The sequence below is a fragment of the Lethenteron reissneri genome, chromosome 63 (genome assembly GCF_015708825.2).
Source record: "Lethenteron reissneri isolate LAM-NWPU_2019-01 chromosome 63, ASM1570882v1, whole genome shotgun sequence".
NCBI classification, from domain to species: Eukaryota; Metazoa; Chordata; class Hyperoartia; order Petromyzontiformes; family Petromyzontidae; genus Lethenteron; species Lethenteron reissneri.
The window spans coordinates 9,479,375-9,502,542 of record NC_083841.1 but is presented as its reverse complement, the minus strand read 5'-3'; the positions used below and the strand labels follow the sequence as shown (position 1 = coordinate 9,502,542).

At 49.5% G+C, this 23,168-nt stretch overlaps 1 protein-coding gene across 2 annotated transcripts; it reads right to left on the bottom strand.

Annotated features, from left to right (window-relative positions):
* Positions 1-379: 379 nt before the first annotated feature.
* Positions 380-22,379, bottom strand: LOC133358636 (uncharacterized). Of its 2 annotated transcripts, none has more exons than XM_061577022.1 (2): positions 20,857-22,379; positions 380-1,368 (listed from the first exon to the last, which is right to left on the bottom strand). In XM_061577022.1, the coding sequence occupies exon 1, from the start codon at positions 22,200-22,202 to the stop codon at positions 20,910-20,912; it is 1,293 nt and encodes a 430-aa protein (XP_061433006.1). In that variant the 5' UTR covers positions 22,203-22,379; the 3' UTR covers positions 380-1,368; positions 20,857-20,909. The 2 variants fall into 2 exon arrangements, with proteins under 2 accessions (XP_061433006.1, XP_061433005.1); XM_061577021.1 differs by having other exon boundaries at positions 380-1,345.
* Positions 22,380-23,168: the final 789 nt, after the last annotated feature.

Genomic DNA, 23,168 nt, shown 5'->3' with positions numbered 1-23,168 from the left:
CAGCATCAAAGGGAGGGGATAGGGATAGCATTAATAAAGGGAAGGAGTGTTAATAGTATGTAGCTGAAGAAACTAAACCACCACGTAAACAACTAAAATACAAACTACATAGTATCATCAGTATACTAAATATACTCTACAATAAGTGGAGTTACTAACAGTAAGTAATACATTACAATTCTATGTCGCAAAAAATATAATATGCTTCCATCTAAACTTTATTCTCTTAAACTTACCTTATACATTGTAATATTAACCTATGTATTACTCTACCCACCCTAATGTATATCACACTGCTGTATATTCACTATATAATTACGATACTATATATTACTTTGTACATTGTGTAATAAAGGACTCGGTCAGGCGATGTAGGTCTCCGTTCGTCCTTTATTTGAGTTCTTGTCTCGCACCCCGCTGGTCCTCGTCCGGACCCGCGCTGCCTCTGCCTTGCGCTACGCGCATGCTCCCTGTGGCCCTCGCCCACACCGCGGCCGCTCCTCTTCCTCCGTGTGCCCCTCCGCACACGCCGCCAGCCACACCGCTGGTCCGTGTGCCACCGCACACTCTGCTAGCTCCTCCACACTCCGCTAGCCCCGGCACCCCATGCACACCCTGCTGGTCTCCGACCACGTGGCAAATGGCATCACTTCTCCGCCACTGCCCAGCGTGGCTCCCTCTCTATTCTCACTCTCTTCCAACCTCTCGATCTCTTCTGGCTCTCTCCTTATATCCTCCCCCTCATGTGACCCTGACTCCTCCTTCCCGTACTGCCCCCGTCTCCGCCCCCGCTCACCCCGTCTCCCATTGGAGCCGAGGTGAGCAGTGGCTCCTCCCACACGCTCCGCCGACCAGGCTCCGCCCCCCAATACTCCGGGCCGTGTGAGCGGCGCGGAGGCCAGCAACCACCCTGTTCTTGCTCGCATTACATGACCCCCCCCCCCTAATGAAAAAGCCAGCCGTCCCCGGCTGCAATAGAACAACAATAATGCGAGCAACAACATGACAATCAGGAATCACAAGACAAACGGAGATTAGAATAGCAACAATTAACGAAAGGGAAGGGACTTAGAACGAGTGCGGGTCGCCGGCCCGTCCCGCACGGGGGGCGGCCCCCGCACGGACCGTGATCTTGACAGGGTTTTAGGAGCGGTGGGACCGTAACCGCCCGCCGCTGTTGGAGGCCTGTCAATCCCAGCATCCCGTTCCCCAGAGAGGCCCGTCGTTGGGGCCACCTGCAACTGCACCCGCGGCGGGGTTTGAAGGGGCAGCGGGGTCAAGTGTCCCCGTCGCCGTGGCAGGCCCACCCGGAGCAGGAATCACCGCAGGATGACAGCCGGTCCGTCTACAAGAGGCACAACAGGCGCGCTTGCAGGTTGAACAGGCAAAGTCAGTGGCGCGTCGGTCACGACAGACACCGGCAAGGCAACATTAGGTGATGACGCATCCATCCGCGGGGCCACGTAGGGTTTCAATCGAGACGTATGAACGTACAAGCGCCGCGATCCGAACCGAACACGCGCGGACTGCGGACTAGGAACCTCAATAAGCACAACCGGCCCCTGCCACGGTTTGTGCAACTTAGGGGAGGTCCCCACCGGTATCTGCGGGCAGTGCAGCCAGGCCATGTCCCCCACCCGCCAGGGGGACTCACAATGCGAGCGCCGTGCACAACGTTCGTTCCGGGCCTGGGTCTTGGCCGTAGCCAATCGGGCCCCCTCCCGCGCCTCTGCCACGCGATGAACAGTGTCCCGAATATAATCAGGGAGAGGCTTGACAGGACCCTTCGCCCCCGTGCTCAGTTGCACGTCCACCGGCGGCACATTCTCGCGGCCGTACATCAAAAAGAAAGGTGAGTACCCCGTCGACGCATGTGGCGTCATCCGGTATGCGGAGAGCACCCCAGGGATATGCAAATCCCAATCAGCCTGATTTTCGCTAACCGTATGACAAGAGCATGGTCGACAGGGTCCGATTGAGCCGTTCAACCATACCATCCGTTTGCGGATGGTAGGGAGACGTCCGAACCTTCTTGGTCCCCAGTGCAGCGCATACCTCAGCCAACAGTTTGAAAGAAAAATTTCACCCTTGGTCCGTGAGCAACCTTTCCGGTGCCCCTTTGTCCATTACGTATCCGAACAGGAACGCCTCCGTGATAGACGCCGCTGACTGATCGGTTAAGGGCCAGGCCATCGGCCAGCGGGAAAGATATTCCACCCCAACCAACAAAAATTTATTCCCCCGAGCGGACGGCAAAAAGGGTCCCAAAATATCCAACGTTAATCCGTGACACCTGTATGGACTGCACTGGTGGAACATATGGGTGTTTAGGTGGTTTCCGCCGGGCAGTCGGAGCATGCCTGAATGTGCCCGACGACATCAGTCATCATGCCGTGCCAAAAATAATCCCGCTGTAACGTCAACAAGGTTTTCTGCACCCCGAGATGTAACAACTTCTCAGAGTGCAGAGTAAGAATCAACTCATATCGCAATGACGACGGTACAACAAGACGCCAGCGATCGTGCAACCCTTCCCTCCACATCAACAAGCCATCTCGGAGAGCAGCTCCCGGCGTCCCATCGGACAGCGGTCCACCTTTCTCCTTCGCAGCCCGACCCCGCAAGGCCCCCAGCGACTCATCGAGCAATTGCTCGCTGTTGTATATGTTGGGTATGAAAATTTGTTATGTTGTATGCGTGCGTGGGTGAAATTATTATGTTGTATATGTGGGTTATGAATATTCAGTGGAAATAATAATAATTAAATGAAATTTGGCCAAATGTGTAATTATCCGGAAATATGTTAATTTATGTAATTACGCACATTTTAATTATGCCAATTCGAGAGGTAATCGTATTAATTATGCGAGTGGGTGTAATTATGATAACGCAAGTCGTTATGATAACCAGACCCCGGTTCACCCCGTTATCGCTTTAACATTTACTGAGTATGTATTAGTGTGTTTATTAAGGTCACCAAGTTCAAATCTCAACGCAGAAACAGATCTTATGCATAGATTTCAGGAAAGAATCACACAACCACTTCTGTATTGATCAATTTATTACTAATTCAACCTTAACTATGATATAGTATGCGAACTCTCAATCCCGGAACGTCAATACGGCATCAATACAGTATCATCAACGATTGTCTGATTTCACTTTGACAACGGCACATGGATCCCGCATAACGCGATGGTTCTTAGTGAGAGAGAGAGTCGTTAAAACATGCAAATACTATGCTAAGAAAACCTTAACGTTAATGAATGATTATACTCAATATTGTTCACGCAGTACCGCACTCCTTATTGATCATACGCAACCCTTATCACGTTGTTAACACCTTGGGTCACGGAACAGTTGAATATTCTGTAGAGGATGCGAGTACGTGCGGCGATTATGACTGAAAGATACTTGAAAGATTATACGGCGATAAAAAAAAAATACAATCAAAAACAGTTATTATTCTTAAAGGCACCAATCTCAACAGATACATCGGCAGGTTATCTGACAACAGAACGGCTCGGAGTAAGGGCCTGCGACGGTGCTCCTTTTCCGAAGCTCGTTATCTTATACCAAGTTTACTAATTGGGGACCAGATCACCTGATAAGGGTCCGGTGGGCCACCACTCCCCACGTGAGCGTGGCTCGGCGGAAGGAGGTGCCAAGAATCAGTTCGTATTGATGGATCTGTTGGGAATTTATGCGATTAAGAGTACAGCCCACTAAATATTAAAGATAAAAATTAAGAATACTCTTATAAACGACGGAGGGCCATCCCTCGGTCTCGTTGTGATGCTTTCCAGCCACGGATGGCTTATGGGTTCGAGTGTTTTTGAGTGGTAAGAGTTGTCTTGAATAGTCAGTGTTCGGAGTCGATTCTTTAGGTCAAACAGACGCCTGGTGGTCGTGTGGTGAGGGGGCGGTGCGCGTCATACGTATCAGTCGATCCCGTGGCGAATTGGTTCGGATGGCTGTTGATACGCTGTCGCAGTTCGGAACCCGGTCGGTAGGTGGCGCCCACAACTCGCTCGTAGCGTGCAGCTCTGGGTTGTCGCCGATCCGCGATGCTCACCACTCCGGTGGCAGCAGAGACCCCCGATTCGGCAGAGGTTGACGAGCTGAAGATGAGTCGAGCCGACCCGCTGGTCGCAGCTCGCTCCTGAGTCGACCCTCCCGGTCGAGCTCGCTCCTGGGTCGACCCGCTGGTCGCCCTCGCTCCTGAGTCGACTCTCTGGTCGCACTCCTGAGTGGACCCACTGGTCGCACTCCTCCTGAGCCGACTCCCCCGGTCGCGCTCCTGAGTGGACCCTCTCGTCACACTCGTTCCTGAGTCGACCCTCCCGGTCGAGCTTCTGAGTGGACCCTCCCGTCGCACTCGTTCCTGAGTCGACCCTCCCGGTCGAGCTTCTGAGTGGACCCTCCCGTCGCACTGGTTTCCAATGCTCAGGATCCTTTACTTTATGCCGAAAATTCCCCCTGGATCCCGCCCACAAGGCGGGGCTTCTTCCGATTTTTGCTGTGTCAGGATCTGTCCGTAGGCAGGTGTGTCCATGTGTCTGTCCGTATGTCCGTGTGTCCTTGTGTGCATCACTGACGGTATATTCGTTGTCACACTCCCTCCATAAAACCCACGAGCAAACAATCAGATGTTACAAATTGCCTCGAAGTCGTCTCTCTGTCTGGGTGCAATATTATCTCTTGTCTGGCCTTCTTCATGACCCAAAACACAGACGTTACAAATCGTCTCATAGGCGTCTTTGTTCGTGTTGCACAACCTGGAGGGAGGGGCAACACTCTCTCCGACCCGGCGCACAAAGAAATGGTTAAAAGTTTTAAGTTAACATTTGTCCCTTACTATTTCACAGTTATGATTCTGTATGTAACCTAAGGTCTGTCGTTTCCCATCGTGGTGCTTGACTCAAGTGTAGGTGTTTCCCCGAGCGTATACACACTCCTATCCCGCGCTGCGGGGATACAAAGACGGCCGGGATCTCCCTTTCTCTCCGACCCTGGGTTTAACATCGTTTTTTTTATTATGTATTATATTCGACCTGGTTGTGATTCATCCCGTTATCCTGGCTTTTCATAAGTTTTACTTTGTCTTTTCATGCATATACTTATTACTATTAATTTATTTCCGATATCTTAGGTTAAGGGGTAAGTTTCTTGATCCTAGGAATTCGTATTCCTTGGTGCCTGGATGGTTATATAAGCGGAATATAGTTTATGGTGAATAGCGTTAACATTGATGTTATGTGCGATATTATGTATTGTGATGTCTTTAACTTAACTTGTTTGTCAGGGCTTTACTGACACGAAGTTGCATTCATAGCCCGCAGTCTTTGCCCCACCCTATCTCTGCTCGCCGTTGTTGTTGCCTGCCGTTAATTCAAGGCCTCATTAATTTCCGTCACTCCTGAGTAGGTGAGGGCGGTTGAACCTTGGAGTCAGTTCTGGTTTTTGTCTGCCTGCTTCTTCTTGTGTCCCCTGACCCCGGGAGTTATTATTCTACTTTATGGCCTGTCGAAGCCCCACTCGCTGTTGCTGGGCTGGTGTTGTTCCCGGCTTTTTGCTTACGTTTGCAGTTCGCCGTGCTCTTGATTTCCTTCCCTCTTCAACCTTATATTGACTATTCGCTCCTGTCTGGGTGCGATTCAATTTTGACTTAGGAAGGTTCTGATTGTCATATGCTTCGGGTCGAATTGTATAGAAAGTATTGAAGTATGGAAATAACATTTCATATTGACTTAATAATGGTGATGGTTCAGTAGGCGTAACTTGTGGCCTGGTTTAATTGGAGTGGGTGTGAATATCGATAACTTTAGCCTACCCTGTTGTTAAATTCCGACTTTAACGTTACTTTAATAGCAATACAGAATAATTGAGCTTTTTGTCTTAACTAGGCGAATGCGAACTTCTGGTGACCCCCGCAGCCTTGTTGTTCAGCTGGGTCTGCCTCCTTGAGAGATATACACCACTCTTATTCTCGTCTCACTGTGGTCATCCAACCTTCTGCTCTGGGAGTGTTATTCTTACTTTCAGGTCAAAGGCCCCCTCACGTTCAGACGTGCAGGGTTGTTTACATCAGCTCCCCCCCTGTGCACGTGTTCTAACTAGCTCGGAATCCCTGAACACACAATCAGTGATGATTCCTGGCTTTCTGTGGTTGTGATTTAGACAAAGGCGCCTCTGTTTCTTCCATTGCCTTTGAGTCGACACTGCCCTATTATTTGCCCATGTGCTGAGGTCATAGAATTCGTTTTGACTTCAGTAATATTAACATTCAGTATTGGATCAGCAAATGGGCAATGGTTCATTGATGTAGCTCGCAGCCTGGTCTCCAATTTGAGCGAGCGCGAGGATCGATAATTTAGCCTACTCTGTTGTTGAATTTCGAATTTTGACGTTACTTTAAAACCATGCAGGATGGTTGGGCTTTTTGCCTTAACTATGTCTGGCTGACACTCCCACTGTCTCTGCCGCCTGCACGGGTGACATGTGCCCGTTCATCAGGCCTTATCTTTCCTTGAAGCAAGGTTGCAAATTCTGCCATCCTAGCCCTCCTCCAGTTCATTACTTAACAACACCTGGTGTTTTGCAGTTTGCTGCGCTTGGTGTGTTTCAATCATTAAAAAAACAAGTAAAAAGATAATATACAAAAATCATCAAATATTATAAATCTTAATTTTGGAAGAAGGGTTAGTATACAACATTCCGCCCTTTTAAAAATGACCAGTGGTCAAATGGCCACGGGTTATTTTTAAAAAAAATGTATACCCTTCTTCCATCATGAACCATCGATTGTCCTCAAGTTTTGCTGCTATTCCTTACAACGCGCGCGTACGTGTCACAACTTAACAGATTATATGTGACAAGAGAGAAAAAAAAAATATTCTAAAGGAAGGTAAGACGATAAGGGAGGGAAAAATTATTCTATTGACTACGTGTTATAGGAGATATCGTTAAAAAGATAGTTTCTACGGTTATTCTTGGGTGGCATCATCAGGCCTTGGCTCCCTTCTAGCTTGGCAAGGTACGTTAGCAGGAGCGTGAGCAGGAGGGCTGCCATTCCCTGGAAAACATGTTACATATTATTGTAGTGTGATATGCCCATTAGTTTAGTTCCCCCCCCCTTTTCCACCTTTATTCCTCATCTCGCTCCACCAGCACAGGGTACGGTTTGATTTGGTTGATGTGCACCCACTTGTATTGCTGCTCTCTTCCTGTCTTTGTGATTTTTAGCTGATATACGACTGGGGACATTTTGTCAACAACCTCGTGTGGTCCTGTCCAGGAAGGCAGGAATTTCCTGCACTTCTGTTTCCTTTTCTCGTAATTGAGGTACCACACCTGGTCTCCTAGCTGGTATTCTGCGTGGCTGGCTTTTTGGTCATAGTATGCTTTGCTCCCCTGAGCCTCTACCTGCAACTGGTCCCTGACCATAGCGAATGTGCTCTGTAGGTGACTATTCAGTCCCGTCAGGTATTCAGTTGGCGTCATTGCCGTCGGGGTCTCGTCCTCCGCTGGGACATATAACAGGTGTACTGGGAGGGTCATTAGCCTCCCTGTCATGATCTCGAAGGGTGTCCTGCCTGTAGCTCGGTTGGGTGTGGCTCGCATGGCCATCAAGACTAGGGGTAGTTTCGTATCCCAGTCGCGGCCCGTGGTAGACACATTTCTTTAGGAGGCTCACGATGGTCCTGTTGGCTCTTTCCACCTGTCCTGAGGATTGTGGATGGTATGCGACATGTAATTGTCTTTTTACTCCCAACATCTTCCACACTTCTGTGATGACCTCGGCTGTGAAGTGGCTTCCTTTGTCTGAATCGATCGTTGACGGTAGGCCCCATCTACTGAATATTTGGTTAATCAGTAGTATAGCGGTTGTTTCCGCGGTGTTGTTGGGTGCTGGTAAACACTCTGTCCATTTAGAGAATGCACAGGTCACAGTTAGCATGTACTTGTTCCCTTTGGTTGATCGGTTGACAGGTCCTATCCAGTCGATTTGTAGGTTGGACCAAGGATAATCTGCTCCCCTCCTCTGTAGGGGTGCCCTATGCTGTGAGGTCGTTGGCTGGTACTTACAACACACGAGACAGTTGGACACATGTTTGTGTATGTCTACCCCCATTTTTGGCCAATAGGCCACCTGTCGCAGCATCTGTCCCGTATTCACCTCGCATCGGTGGCCGCTGCACGGTTCATTGTGGGCGTGTTGTAACATTATTTCTCGATATTGAGAGGGGACTACCCATCTAGGTCGACCGTCTTCTTCGTTTGTGTATACCAGTAGCCCTTTTCGCATTGAGAACCTTTTGATTTGGCTATGCATGATCTCGAGCTCTTTGTTGTCATTCAAGTTGTCAGTAGTGATTGGTTTTCCTGCTGGATCTTGGATATGATCGGCGAGTGTCTTTAGTGTTTCGTCCTCTTGTTGCATTCTGATCAGGTCTTCGGAAGGCTGGGCACTGTTCAATTGGGCTCTGGTTCCAGCTTCTGCCGGGTTCTTCCCACTTCTTGTGACCAGTCTTATCACGGCGATGTCTTGGTTCGTCGACTCTTGTTGTCCGTCTCTGTCGGTTTGGTCTTCTAGCTTCCACGGGGTGCCTTCCAGGCTTCCCACTTTTGCTATAGCATCTGCTTGGTCGTTCCCAGTTTTCTCTTGACCAGGTACCTTGGAGTGTCCTTTGACTTTCTTCCAAAATATCTTCATATCCTTGTTCTGAACCATCTTATCTATGGCCTCGAATAGTTCTCGATGGCGAATTGGTTTATTCCTATGGTTCTTCATCTCGTTTTTTTTCCATATGGGTAGGTGGTGCAGGAAGCTGTGCTGTACGTAGTTGGAATCAGTGCACACCACCATGGTCCGTATTTGGTTATCGGATGCCATTCGGACAGCGATGTGTACCCCGACCAACTCTGCATACTGGTTTGACTTTGGTCCCAGCTGAAATCCCTCTTGAATCCCTGCGAGTGGGCCAGTTTCCCAAATGACTCCTGACCCAGCGTGAAGCTTGTTCTCCTTCATCTTGGAGCATCCATCGATGTATACCACTGGTAGGTCGGCGCATGTCTCCTTCCTGAAGGGCAGGTACCTGTTGTCCTCCGGAGGTATCTTTTCGTCCTCTGCTTCTATGCTGTCAAAGGTACAATCATGTAAATCGGCAAGACCTTGGGCCATTGGACTTTTCTTGTTTTTTGCGTATTTCACTGTGATTGGTAGGCCTTGGAGTGTCAGTGCCCAGCTGGCTATTCGGCTGCTGGTTACGCGGCCCTCTCGAATCTTCTTACTGTTGAGGTATGCCAAGGATTCATGATTCGTTTCCAGGATGATCCTCTCTCCGTTCAACAAGTTCCGAAAATGTTGTATGGCCCAGATGTTTCCAAATATCGCCTTCTCACACTCGGAGAACTTCATCTCCACTCCCCGGAGGGCTTTGCTGGCATAGGCAATAACTCGTTTCTCTGCTTCCTGTCTCTGGTACAGTACCGAGCTGATACTATGATCTGAGTATGCGGTCTCCAGGTAGTATTCTTTCCCTTTCTCTGGGTATGCTAGGCAGGATGCCTCTGTGATCTGTCGTTTTAATTCTTTTTCTGCGGCTTCCTGTTCCTGTCCCCACTCCCATGGTTCGTCTTTTTGCAGTAGTTTAACTAAGGGTCGAACGATTCCTGCGTAGTCGTCCACGAACTGTCGAAGGTAGTTGCAAATCCCTAAGAAGCTCCGAAGGGTCGTGACTGTGGTGGGCGATTTGAGTGCGAGGAGGGCTTCAAGTCTTTTGGTTTGGGGTAACATTCCCTCAGTGCCGACCTGGAGCCCGAGGTAGTCCACCCTTTTGCGTGCCCACTGTCCTTTTTGTATTGAAATCTTTGCGCCTGCTTCCTTTAACTGCTCGAGGGTATGCTGGAGGCTCTCGAGGTGTTCTTCCCATGAGGAGTCCTTGACTAGTATGTCGTCGACGTAGATGATGGTGCCTCGCTCTTTTGCGTCGCCCATCGCCTTGTGGAGGAATATGTTGAAGTCTGCAGGTGAGTTCGAGTATCCGAACGGGCAGCGATTCCAGGTATACTGTATTCCGTCGAAGGTGAAGGCCAACTTGTATTGATCGGTTTCTTTTACTGGCATGGTCCAGAAGCCATTTGCTAGGTCCATTGTGGTGAGTACCTTTGCGCCTTTTATTTGGTTGAGACCGTGGTCGATTTCTGCCATTGGCCATCGAGATAGGGGAACTGTTTTATTGAGTTGTCGGTAGTCGATCGTGAGTCTCCATTTTCCCGTGGGTTTTAGTACTGGCCAAATGGGTGAGTTGTAGGTCGAGTTGCATTCCCGGATTATGTTCTTTTTGAGTAGGTTCTCTAGGGTTTCTTGGATCGATTCATAGGCGGCCAGTGGAATCTTGTATTGCTTCACGTATACCGCTGGTGCTCCCTCCAGTGTGGGAATGGATACCACATGTAGGTCGGTTTTGCCACAATCATAGGAGTCTTTGGAGAACAGGGAGTTGTATTTTTGGAGCAGTTGTCGTAGCTCGTCTCGTTGAGTGTCGCTCTCTAGGGCGTCTGCTGCTTCAATTTGTTGTTCTATTTGTTCTTCTATTGTAAGGACTCCTTTCTCTTGGTTTGGATCTAGGGCCTTCGTGGTTTCGGGCGGCTCGGTTGAAAGTTCCTTTTGCGTTACTATCGGTTGAGTTGCCTTGGCTTCATCCGAGGGTAATACGCTCTTGCCCTTGTGTTCTCCTTCATCAGTTTGCAGTTCGTCGGTTTGGCCTCCAGGGGGCGGTATATACTCTATGAGGGGACGGTCATTTGGTGATACTGACTCTAAGTCGGCTTCCTTTCGGTCTTCTCTCAGTCTGTTAGTCATTAGCTGAGTGATTCGAATTCCTGCGGGGAGCTCGTCTTCGTTCCTGATTGTCGTTGATAGGTCGTCGAGCTCCTGTGTTATCACTTGGATTCCCGTGGAGTCTCTCATAACGTCTTCATCTTCTGAGTCCCTTTGTTGCTCCGGCATTGACTGTGCCCAAATTTGTCGGGATTCAAGGTTCATAATGGGTTTCAGGCGATTCAGTAGTTCGATCCCAATAATCAGTTCTTTTCCTGGGTATTGTACGACATATAGGGGATGGTTCATGTTGATTTTGTTGAACGTCAACTTCGTCATAACTTTGCCCAATGGTCGCATGTGGGTCCCTTCACATCCTGAGTAGGTAAGTTTACTTGGCATCACTTGTAGTGTTTCACTCTTCCTCTGGAGGGCAGTCTGGAGTTCGTCAAATAATTCTCTGGATATCATGGATATTTCTGCTCCAGTATCACAAAGGCCTTGGCTGGTCAGGGTGTCTTGCAGTATTACTTCCACGTGGACTCGTCCGACTGGTCCTACGGGAATCAATTCCCCCAGATGGTACCCTTTTCCCTCTGGTACCACTTCGGTGATTGCTTCGAGGCTTCTTGTCTTCTCTACGTTCACTTGGGCTACCTTTGCTCTGGGTGTGTCCTCCTCCTGTGTGGGTATAGTTGGTATTCTTCCCTTCGCTACTTGCATGGAAGTCTTCATACTCCCTAGGAGCTCTTTTTCCATCCTAATGTGGTGAGCATATCGATTCCTGTTAGCTAACGGTGGTCTATGCTCTATTGCTGGTGGAGGCGGCAGTAGGGGACGATATGGTGACTGGTTTGGTGGGCGTCGGCCTCCGCGGGGTAGGTGTGGCCCGTCACTCTCTCTTCCTCCTCCATAATTCCAGCCTCCGCCCTCTTCTGAATTCCATGGTGGTGGCGGCTGTGGGTGCCAAGTTCCTCTGGCCTCGTTCCTCCCCCCACGTGGAACGTTATTCAGCGTGTTGTGGACGGGTGTCGATTCTATTGGGTTAGGCGCCCTCTCCTGGGGGAATTCATGTCCACCCCGTGTGGCGCTAATATTATTCCTTGGAGATTCGCTTCCCTCCAGATCGAGGCATTCTTTATCTCTGGTGACGATGTGGGTTTTGGCTATGCCAGTGGTTTTCCGTCCGTTCACCCAGGCCGTGTGGGCCTTGCTTTCAATCTGGCGTAGGGAGGCAGTCTCGGGGTCCAACATCATTCCTACTATTCTCACTATTTCAGGTCTCAATGATTGGAAGAACATCACTTTTAAGACTGTCTTATCTCCCTGGGCATTGTCCACGTCCCCTGCGTAATATGCTTTCTTAAGGCGTAGGAGATAATCTCGTGGGTCTTCGTCTACACGCTGGGTCATCAACTTTGCCGCGTTCAATCCTTCGGATAGTGTGGAGTATTCCCCAAATCTCTTAACTACTGCTCGGCTCAATTGTTTAAAGTCACTCTTCACCCTATTTGGCAGGGAGGCTACCCATGGTCTGGCGGGTTCATGTAGGCTCCTTGATAATAAACATGCCTTTTCTGCTGATTTACCCAGACCCCGGATCTTAGCCTCCTGTTCCACTGTAGCTATGTGAGTGTGTATATCCCTGTTCTTGTTATGTGGATCGAAATAGGGAATTCTCATGAGTGCTTTGTCCATTAGTTTTAGTGTCTTACTGTTAAAAGTGTGTTGTTCGTCATCAGTGGTGTCGGTTCCTGAAGAGTGCTCCCTTGAGCTACCCTTGTCTCCACTATCACTGTTGTCATGTGTCCCGTGTCTGAGTCGTGATCTCCCTCTGTCCGAGGATTCGTATCTGTCCCGTTGCTTGTGTCTCTTGTTTTCCTTATGTGGGTCTTGTGATTCGTGCTTGTGGGTTGGTGTGCGTGATCTCCTTGAGCGGTGTCTATGTGGTGAGTGTTTTTGTCCTCGACCTTCATGCTGCCTACTACGTGAGTGGTGCCTGCTAGGTGAGGTGTTGAATTTATGTTTGTCTCGTGCTTCATGGTTATCGGGATTCCTGTCTCTGTGATTTTTGGTGCGGGTGGTTTTGCGTGGGTGATTTTTACATGTCATGCGTCCCTCTGGTGAGCTCTCTCTGGTACCCATGTCGTGTTGGTCATTGTCAGAGGAGTCAGTGTCAGATGAGCCGTCACCATCACGGTGGCTCTGCTTAACATAACTTTTGTAGTGCCTTTTGCACCTGTTACGTGGGTCAATTTGGCTCGGTGATTTCTGCTTATCCCATGGCTCATGCTTGTGTGATGTGCGTCTCTCTGGTGAGCTCTTGTTACGTGTGTCGTGTTGGTCGTGTTTGTGCGAGGTGCGTTTCTCTGGTGAGCTGTCTCTGTCATCTGCATCATGTCGGTCATACTTGCGTAGCGTGCGTCTGCCTGGTGTTCTGTTTATGTCATGTTTCCCGTCTTGCACCAGCTCCGCCCTTTCCCGCTCTATCATTACAGTGTATCCTGATGACTTAGGGTTAATTATTTGTCTCTCTCTAACGTTGGGGTGGTCGGCCTCATGTTTTCCCGTTTGTATTATTATTTCCTCTTCTCTCTCCTCGATTTGCGAGGGTGTTACTTTATCAAAATTGCTTTGCATAGTAGCCATACTCATTGTGGGATCTGGCCCTGGGCTACGTCCCCGTGGCTCGGAGTGTGGTAAATTGTTACTCCCGTATGTGTTCTGTGTATCAACGTCTGGGTGTTTCACTGGTGCATTTAGTGCGGATTCTTTCTCTCTCACGAGGGCGTGCAGACGCTCTACCTGCACCATTAAGGACAGTTTCTCTTGTCTCTCCCTTTCAAATTTTTCCTCATTCCATAATCTTTCTCTGTCTGTCTGTGCGAGGAGATACGAGTCTACCCTCGCTATTTCTGCAATTTTTACGTCACGTTTGGCTTTGCCACATTTCATCACGTCCTTAAGTAGTTTCCTTCTATGGGCCTTAACATCTTCTGTATGGCTCCCCTCCCATATATCTCTCTGCTCCGTCTGCTGGCTAGCAGTCCGTCCAGTACGTTTTAACACAAATTCCCGATATTGTTTTTCCATAGATTCCATCTCCTCCTCAGAGGTCCACTCTGTATCAGTGTTATGCGTTGGTGTGTCAAACTCAGAATGTTGTGGATCCTGTGCCATCTCTATTATGTAGTGTGGTTAATAGACTAAAGAGTGTATCTTAATTCTAACATCTCATGTGCGTCGTGAGTTACTCTAGAATTCCCCTTCAGAGCACATATAAACAATTGTATCACAGGATGCGTCAGTTCAACTCGAGCAAATAATCTCAGCCCAGCTGTCTTTGTTATACTCTGCTACTCTGGTATTTCCTTTCAGAGCGCGTTTTGTTTGTATACCCCCGTTTACAATCACAAGGCAACGTTAGTTCACAACACTTTGATTAACACATCAGTGATTCGTTCCTGAATTCATGCATAAACTGTCTGCGAGAGATCCCGGACGAGCCCCCATTATGTTGTATATGTTGGGTATGAAAATTTGTTATGTTGTATGCGTGCGTGGGTGAAATTATTATGTTGTATATGTGGGTTATGAATATTCAGTGGAAATAATAATAATTAAATGAAATTTGGCCAAATGTGTAATTATCCGGAAATATGTTAATTTATGTAATTACGCACATTTTAATTATGCCAATTCGAGAGGTAATCGTATTAATTATGCGAGTGGGTGTAATTATGATAACGCAAGTCGTTATGATAACCAGACCCCGGTTCACCCCGTTATCGCTTTAACATTTACTGAGTATGTATTAGTGTGTTTATTAAGGTCACCAAGTTCAAATCTCAACGCAGAAACAGATCTTATGCATAGATTTCAGGAAAGAATCACACAACCACTTCTGTATTGATCAATTTATTACTAATTCAACCTTAACTATGATATAATATGCGAACTCTCAATCCCGGAACGTCAATACGGCATCAATACAGTATCATCAACGATTGTCTGATTTCACTTTGACAACGGCACATGGATCCCGCATAACGCGATGGTTCTTAGTGAGAGAGAGAGTCGTTAAAACATGCAAATATTATGCTAAGAAAACCTTAACGTTAATGAATGATTATACTCAATATTGTTCACGCAGTACCGCACTCCTTATTGATCATACGCAACCCTTATCACGTTGTTAACACCTTGGGTCACGGAACAGTTGAATATTCTGTAGAGGATGCGAGTACGTGCGGCGATTATGACTGAAAGATACTTGAAAGATTATACGGCGATAAAAAAAAAATACAATCAAAAACAGTTATTATTCTTAAAGGCACCAATCTCAACAGATACATCGGCAGGTTATCTGACAACAGAACGGCTCGGAGTAAGGGCCTGCGACGGTGCTCCTTTTCCGAAGCTCGTTATCTTATACCAAGTTTACTAATTGGGGACCAGATCACCTGATAAGGGTCCGGTGGGCCACCACTCCCCACGTGAGCGTGGCTCGGCGGAAGGAGGTGCCAAGAATCAGTTCGTATTGATGGATCTGTTGGGAATTTATGCGATTAAGAGTACAGCCCACTAAATATTAAAGATAAAAATTAAGAATACTCTTATAAACGACGGAGGGCCATCCCTCGGTCTCGTTGTGATGCTTTCCAGCCACGGATGGCTTATGGGTTCGAGTGTTTTTGAGTGGTAAGAGTTGTCTTGAATAGTCAGTGTTCGGAGTCGATTCTTTAGGTCAAACAGACGCCTGGTGGTCGTGTGGTGAGGGGGCGGTGCGCGTCATACGTATCAGTCGATCCCGTGGCGAATTGGTTCGGATGGCTGTTGATACGCTGTCGCAGTTCGGAACCCGGTCGGTAGGTGGCGCCCACAACTCGCTCGTAGCGTGCAGCTCTGGGTTGTCGCCGATCCGCGATGCTCACCACTCCGGTGGCAGCAGAGACCCCCGATTCGGCAGAGGTTGACGAGCTGAAGATGAGTCGAGCCGACCCGCTGGTCGCAGCTCGCTCCTGAGTCGACCCTCCCGGTCGAGCTCGCTCCTGGGTCGACCCGCTGGTCGCCCTCGCTCCTGAGTCGACTCTCTGGTCGCACTCCTGAGTGGACCCACTGGTCGCACTCCTCCTGAGCCGACTCCCCCGGTCGCGCTCCTGAGTGGACCCTCTCGTCACACTCGTTCCTGAGTCGACCCTCCCGGTCGAGCTTCTGAGTGGACCCTCCCGTCGCACTCGTTCCTGAGTCGACCCTCCCGGTCGAGCTTCTGAGTGGACCCTCCCGTCGCACTGGTTTCCAATGCTCAGGATCCTTTACTTTATGCCGAAAATTCCCCCTGGATCCCGCCCACAAGGCGGGGCTTCTTCCGATTTTTGCTGTGTCAGGATCTGTCCGTAGGCAGGTGTGTCCATGTGTCTGTCCGTATGTCCGTGTGTCCTTGTGTGCATCACTGACGGTATATTCGTTGTCACACTCCCTCCATAAAACCCACGAGCAAACAATCAGATGTTACAAATTGCCTCGAAGTCGTCTCTCTGTCTGGGTGCAATATTATCTCTTGTCTGGCCTTCTTCATGACCCAAAACACAGACGTTACAAATCGTCTCATAGGCGTCTTTGTTCGTGTTGCACAACCTGGAGGGAGGGCAACACTCTCTCCGACCCGGCGCACAAAGAAATGGTTAAAAGTTTTAAGTTAACATTTGTCCCTTACTATTTCACAGTTATGATTCTGTATGTAACCTAAGGTCTGTCGTTTCCCATCGTGGTGCTTGACTCAAGTGTAGGTTTCCCCGAGCGTATACACACTCCTATCCCGCGCTGCGGGGATACAAAGACGGCCGGGATCTCCCTTTCTCTCCGACCCTGGGTTTAACATCGTTTTTTTTATTATGTATTATATTCGACCTGGTTGTGATTCATCCCGTTATCCTGGCTTTTCATAAGTTTTACTTTGTCTTTTCATGCATATACTTATTACTATTAATTTATTTCCGATATCTTAGGTTAAGGGGTAAGTTTCTTGATCCTAGGAATTCGTATTCCTTGGTGCCTGGATGGTTATATAAGCGGAATATAGTTTATGGTGAATAGCGTTAACATTGATGTTATGTGCGATATTATGTATTGTGATGTCTTTAACTTAACTTGTTTGTCAGGGCTTTACTGACACGAAGTTGCATTCATAGCCCGCAGTCTTTGCCCCACCCTATCTCTGCTCGCCGTTGTTGTTGCCTGCCGTTAATTCAAGGCCTCATTAATTTCCGTCACTCCTGAGTAGGTGAGGGCGGTTGAACCTTGGAGTCAGTTCTGGTTTTTGTCTGCCTGCTTCTTCTTGTGTCCCCTGACCCCGGGAGTTATTATTCTACTTTATGGCCTGTCGAAGCCCCACTCGCTGTTGCTGGGCTGGTGTTGTTCCCGGCTTTTTGCTTACGTTTGCAGTTCGCCGTGCTCTTGATTTCCTTCCCTCTTCAACCTTATATTGACTATTCGCTCCTGTCTGGGTGCGATTCAATTTTGACTTAGGAAGGTTCTGATTGTCATATGCTTCGGGTCGAATTGTATAGAAAGTATTGAAGTATGGAAATAACATTTCATATTGACTTAATAATGGTGATGGTTCAGTAGGCGTAACTTGTGGCCTGGTTTAATTGGAGTGGGTGTGAATATCGATAACTTTAGCCTACCCTGTTGTTAAATTCCGACTTTAACGTTACTTTAATAGCAATACAGAATAATTGAGCTTTTTGTCTTAACTAGGCGAATGCGAACTTCTGGTGACCCCCGCAGCCTTGTTGTTCAGCTGGGTCTGCCTCCTTGAGAGATATACACCACTCTTATTCTCGTCTCACTGTGGTCATCCAACCTTCTGCTCTGGGAGTGTTATTCTTACTTTCAGGTCAAAGGCCCCCTCACGTTCAGACGTGCAGGGTTGTTTACATCAGCTCCCCCCCTGTGCACGTGTTCTAACTAGCTCGGAATCCCTGAACACACAATCAGTGATGATTCCTGGCTTTCTGTGGTTGTGATTTAGACAAAGGCGCCTCTGTTTCTTCCATTGCCTTTGAGTCGACACTGCCCTATTATTTGCCCATGTGCTGAGGTCATAGAATTCGTTTTGACTTCAGTAATATTAACATTCAGTATTGGATCAGCAAATGGGCAATGGTTCATTGATGTAGCTCGCAGCCTGGTCTCCAATTTGAGCGAGCGCGAGGATCGATAATTTAGCCTACTCTGTTGTTGAATTTCGAATTTTGACGTTACTTTAAAACCATGCAGGATGGTTGGGCTTTTTGCCTTAACTATGTCTGGCTGACACTCCCACTGTCTCTGCCGCCTGCACGGGTGACATGTGCCCGTTCATCAGGCCTTATCTTTCCTTGAAGCAAGGTTGCAAATTCTGCCATCCTAGCCCTCCTCCAGTTCATTACTTAACAACACCTGGTGTTTTGCAGTTTGCTGCGCTTGGTGTGTTTCAATCATTAAAAAAACAAGTAAAAAGATAATATACAAAAATCATCAAATATTATAAATCTTAATTTTGGAAGAAGGGTTAGTATACAACATTGCGAACCCATACCGAACGCGGCAGATTCAAAACCCCATCAGCCGGTCCTGGACACGCGTGAGCCTCAGGCACCTCCACTGCGAACATGACAGGCCGAGGTGGCAGCGGAACCCGCATGCACCTATTCGTGCCCGAAGCACAGGTGCAAGGGGGCCCCTGCGGCAATCTGGAGAGTGCGTCCGCGTGACGCGATCCTTTACGATACTGAATCTCAAATGAAAATTCCTGCAGGGTTTCCAACCATCGTGCCAATTGGCCAGACGGTTGGTCAACCCTCAAGGAATATTGCAAGGCCGCATGATCCGTGCGCACAATAAACTTACGGCCGTATAAATATGGGCGATATTGACGAAGAAAATGCACTATTGCCAAGAGTTCCCTACGAGTAACGCAGTAGCGGGTCTCCGCCGGAGATAGCACGCGGCTACCATAAGCCACGACGCGTTCAACGCCGCCCTTAGACTGGGACAGGACGGCCCCAATCCCGGCGTCACTAGCGTCAGTATCCAGAATAAAAGTCCGAGTAAAATCAGGATAGTCCAGCGTCGGCGCCGACGCCAAACGATCGCGTAGGCTCTGAAATGCCGCCTCCTCCGTCGGTCCCCAGCTGAACCTCCGGCCCTTCGCCGTAAGGAGGTGCAACGGCCTAGCGATCGTGGCAAAATTTGGAACGAACCTGCGGTAATAGGAAGCGAACCCAACGAACCGACGCACGTCCCCCACTGTGGCCGGAGTCGGCCAGTTTCGGATGCACGCTGTCTTCTCCGGGTCCGTGGCCACCCCGTCCGAACTGACTATGTGGCCCAAAAAGCGCACGGATTGATGCAACAGGTGACACTTTATGTGCTTAAATTTTAAATTGGCGGAACGCATCCTAGCAAACACCGCGTCCAATCTCCGCAGATGTTCCTCAAACGTGTGGCTGAAGACGATAACATCATCTAAATATATCAAACACGTGTCCCACTGCAGAACGGCCAACACGAGCTCCATGAGCCGCTGGAACGTCGCCGGGGCGGCGTTCAAGCCCATGGGAAGACAATTAAACTGAAACAAGCCCTGCGGCGTACGGAAAGCCGTCTTTTCCCTCGAGGACTCGTCCAGGGGAAGTTGCCAGAATCCCGACGAGAGATCTAGCGTAGAAAAAAAATTTGCCCCAGACAAGGCATAGAGGGAATCATCCATACGCGGACAGGGGGTACGCGTCCGCAACGACACCTTATTTAACTTGCGAAAATCGACACAAAATCGCAATTTCCCATCCTTTTTTTTCACAAGGACCACCGGGGCGCCCCACGGACTGTTGGATGGGGAAATAATGTCAGCGGCAAGCATATCCTCCACCGCGCCGCGTACATGATCCCGCTCCGTCGGACTCAATCGATGAGGGTTCATCCGAATCGGAGCGGCATCCCCCGTATCAATATGGTGGGACAGCAAGGTGCGTCCCAAATCGAAATTGTCCGAACTAAAGACGTCGGAATACTTACCCAACAGCGCGCGAAGCGCGGACTGTTGGTCCCCAGTCAAGGACGCATTTTCCCGGCACAACTCGGCAACCCAGCGATCATCCTGTGCCGCGGAGGCCGAGACCCCCCCTATGAGGCCCCGGCGGCCCCGATCGTCATGGGCCGTGAAAGCAGTCGTAGCATGAGCCAAAACCGTTCCGGCTGGCACAATAACATTATCCGCGCTCCCATTCAACACTTGTAAAAACGGAGGCTGACCCGGCTGAACAATCGTCTGTGCCCCGACCAGCGTCAAGCCACCCGTTATAGCATTGGACGGCGACAACAACACGCCCGCCGCACCCTCGATTCCCAGCACTGGTTTCCGATACCGCAGCGGAATAAGCATCTGCGAGCCAGGTGGAATATAAACCGATACCTCGGAGAGCGCCTGCACCTGGCGGTCAGGAGCGGACTGGCCCCAGGGTGATGGCAAGAAAGACATTTTTCGGCCCCCTGGTAATTCGATGCAATTCTGATCCACCCTTATCTGAATGGGCATTTTTGCCAGGAAATTGGTCCCCAACAAGCAGGGCACCACGAGGGACCTGGAAATCAACACCGTCCCCGTAGCTGAAACACCCCCAACCGATATGCTGGCGTCCACCTGACCCACAATGCCCATACTTCCCCCGTTCGCCACTATGCAAGAGTCGTAAACCGGTCGTATCCGCCCCGGCGGAATGGACAGGAGATGGAATATCACGTCAGAGATAATGGTCGCGGACGCACCCAAGTCCACCAAAATGCGCACGTCGACCCCTTAGATCGAACCCGGCACAGTCGACGACCCAGTAGCGGCCGCAACCACCCTCCATGCCAATTTCTGCCATTGCGTCAGCGAGCGACGCGGATCTCTCAGCGCCCCCCCGTTAATAATGCCATCCGGACCGCATAGTGATGGTGATGCATGAGATGACAGGCCTTGCCGGGTATCTGATGCGTACCGACTTTCCTGCCGTGGGTGATCTTGCCGTGTCGCGTCCTTGGCAGGGGCCTCCTACTGGAGCAACGGCCGAGAGCGAGCCCAACACTCTCTGGCGAAGTGCCCCCGCCGGCTGCAGCGGAAGTCGGCTCGTTGACCGGCACCCACTCTGTCTTGGCGATCCCGCAACGGTGGCCCCGAGCGCAACTCCGCTCCCCCTCGAGGCCATTGGGTCGATGCTGCCGCCAGCGCCTCAGGTCCCTTCTCGTCCTGTACGTAGACAGCTTTGGACGGATCCCACCCTGTGGCACCTCCTTCGATGTTGGGGCTCCCCGTCCAAGCCGTCACCTGCTTCCACCGGCGCAGGTTGAATTGCGCGTCCAGGCACTTAGCCGCTATCCGGGAGGTCAGCTGTTCGTGGCCGCACACCGGCATGGGGATGCCCAAATCCCTGGACAACTCCAACATCTTGCCAAAAATTAAAGGCTCCAGCAAGTCGGGCTCAGTGTCCGGATATGTGGCCATAGCCAGCTCCAACACAGCGCCCCGGAAAGCCACTGGTGATTCTTCTGGTGCCTGTTGCCGCTGCACGAATCTGCGATGTGCGTTGTCCGGGGGCTCATAAGCCTCGGCCATTTCCTCGAACACCCCTTTCAGCGTCGTCTTCCTAGCGGCCTTGATGGAGCGGAAGAACCTCACAGACTCGTCGTCCAGGAGCGTCGGTAGGACTTCCAAGGCTTCCGCATCCGTCCACTTGGCGGATCGGACCGCCGCCTCAAAACGGCAGGCAAATGCACTCCAATCCCCGCCGATGGAGAACACCTTGACCATCGTCAGACGATGGCTGCGGGTCCCCGAGTCGCCGTCCCCCGCTGCAGGTATTCCACGCGGTGGCGACAAGATGGCGTCACCATGCGGCGGGGTCAAGATGGCGGCTTCCCGCGGTGGAGGCAACAAGATGGCGGCTTCCCGCGGTTCGTCCCCGACCACGCCCAAGATGGCGGCGTCCTGCCGCGTGTCGGAGAGGGCGGGAAGCGTCGCGCAGGCCCCAATGGCGGACGTCTCGGCCCCACTCGAAGGCTCCCCGCTTGGGCGGTCCGGCCTCGTCGCTGTTGTCACCAGGGTGCATAATTGCATCAAAACGGCCCGCAGCGAATCCAGTTGGGCCGTCACGTGTCGCCAGCCCTCCTCGGCGCCCGTTGATGCAGACGGCCCGGCCGCCCCGACGACATCTTGCACCCGTGGCGCGTCGCCCGTCCCCACTTCGCCTCCGCCTTCCATCGTCGGGAGCGCCACCGCCGCTGGAAGATCGTCTTCGTCTTCAGAAGATGGTGCAGGTATGTTCTTTTTCTTGAGATGTTTAGACATTTCGATTTAAAGCTTTCGTGACTGCAGGGATTCATCTTCTTGGTTCTTTCGGTAAAGTCACGTAGAAGAGAAGTAATAAAATAATAAAAATAAAACATAATAAAATAATTCTCACGACGTTTCGGCCACAACGCAAGCAGCCGTCCTCAGGTGGAGAACAGGTCCGTCAAGTAGACAGTCTGAATGTCACGCTCCAGGCTTGGAGCGACTATTTATGCTGGGATGGAGGAGCGAAGAGCGTCTTGACAAAATAATTTGCATATCAAGATGAATTTAGCATATTTATGGGAAATGCAGATATGCGATTAGCACTACTTGTGAAATGCGTAGGAGGTTTGGCGAGGGGTTTAAGTCATTATGCCCATGCATTATGCAGGATTAGCAGAATCAAAGGGAGGGAGTAAGGTCAGAATTAATAAAGGGAAGGAATGTTAATAATATGGTGTCGCAGCAACTAATATGCTTATTGACTATACCTTGTCATATTACACTATGTTTTATTCTACCCACTCAACTGTATAGCACACTGCTATATATTCACTATAAAATTACGATACTATATAGTACCTTATACATTGTATTAAACATTACAGTTTAATACTATTTATTATTATATAATATGTTATACACTATACCATAAACCGTCGCGTGAAAGGTACTAAGAGGAAGCAACGAAATATGTCAATGGGAGAATGGTGATAGGAAGCTTGCAGCGGAGCAAAGAATCCATTTCCTGCGGAGTGCATATCAAGAGGAATTTAGCATATTTATGGGAAATGCAGATATGCGATTAGGAGGATTGGCGAGAGGTTTAAAGTCATTATGCCCATGCATTATGCAGGATTAGCAGTATCAAAGGGAGGGAGTAAGGTTAGAATTAATAAAGGGAAAGAATGTTAATAATATGGCGCCGCAGCAACTAATATGTTTTTAGACTATACATTGTAATATTACACTATGTATTAT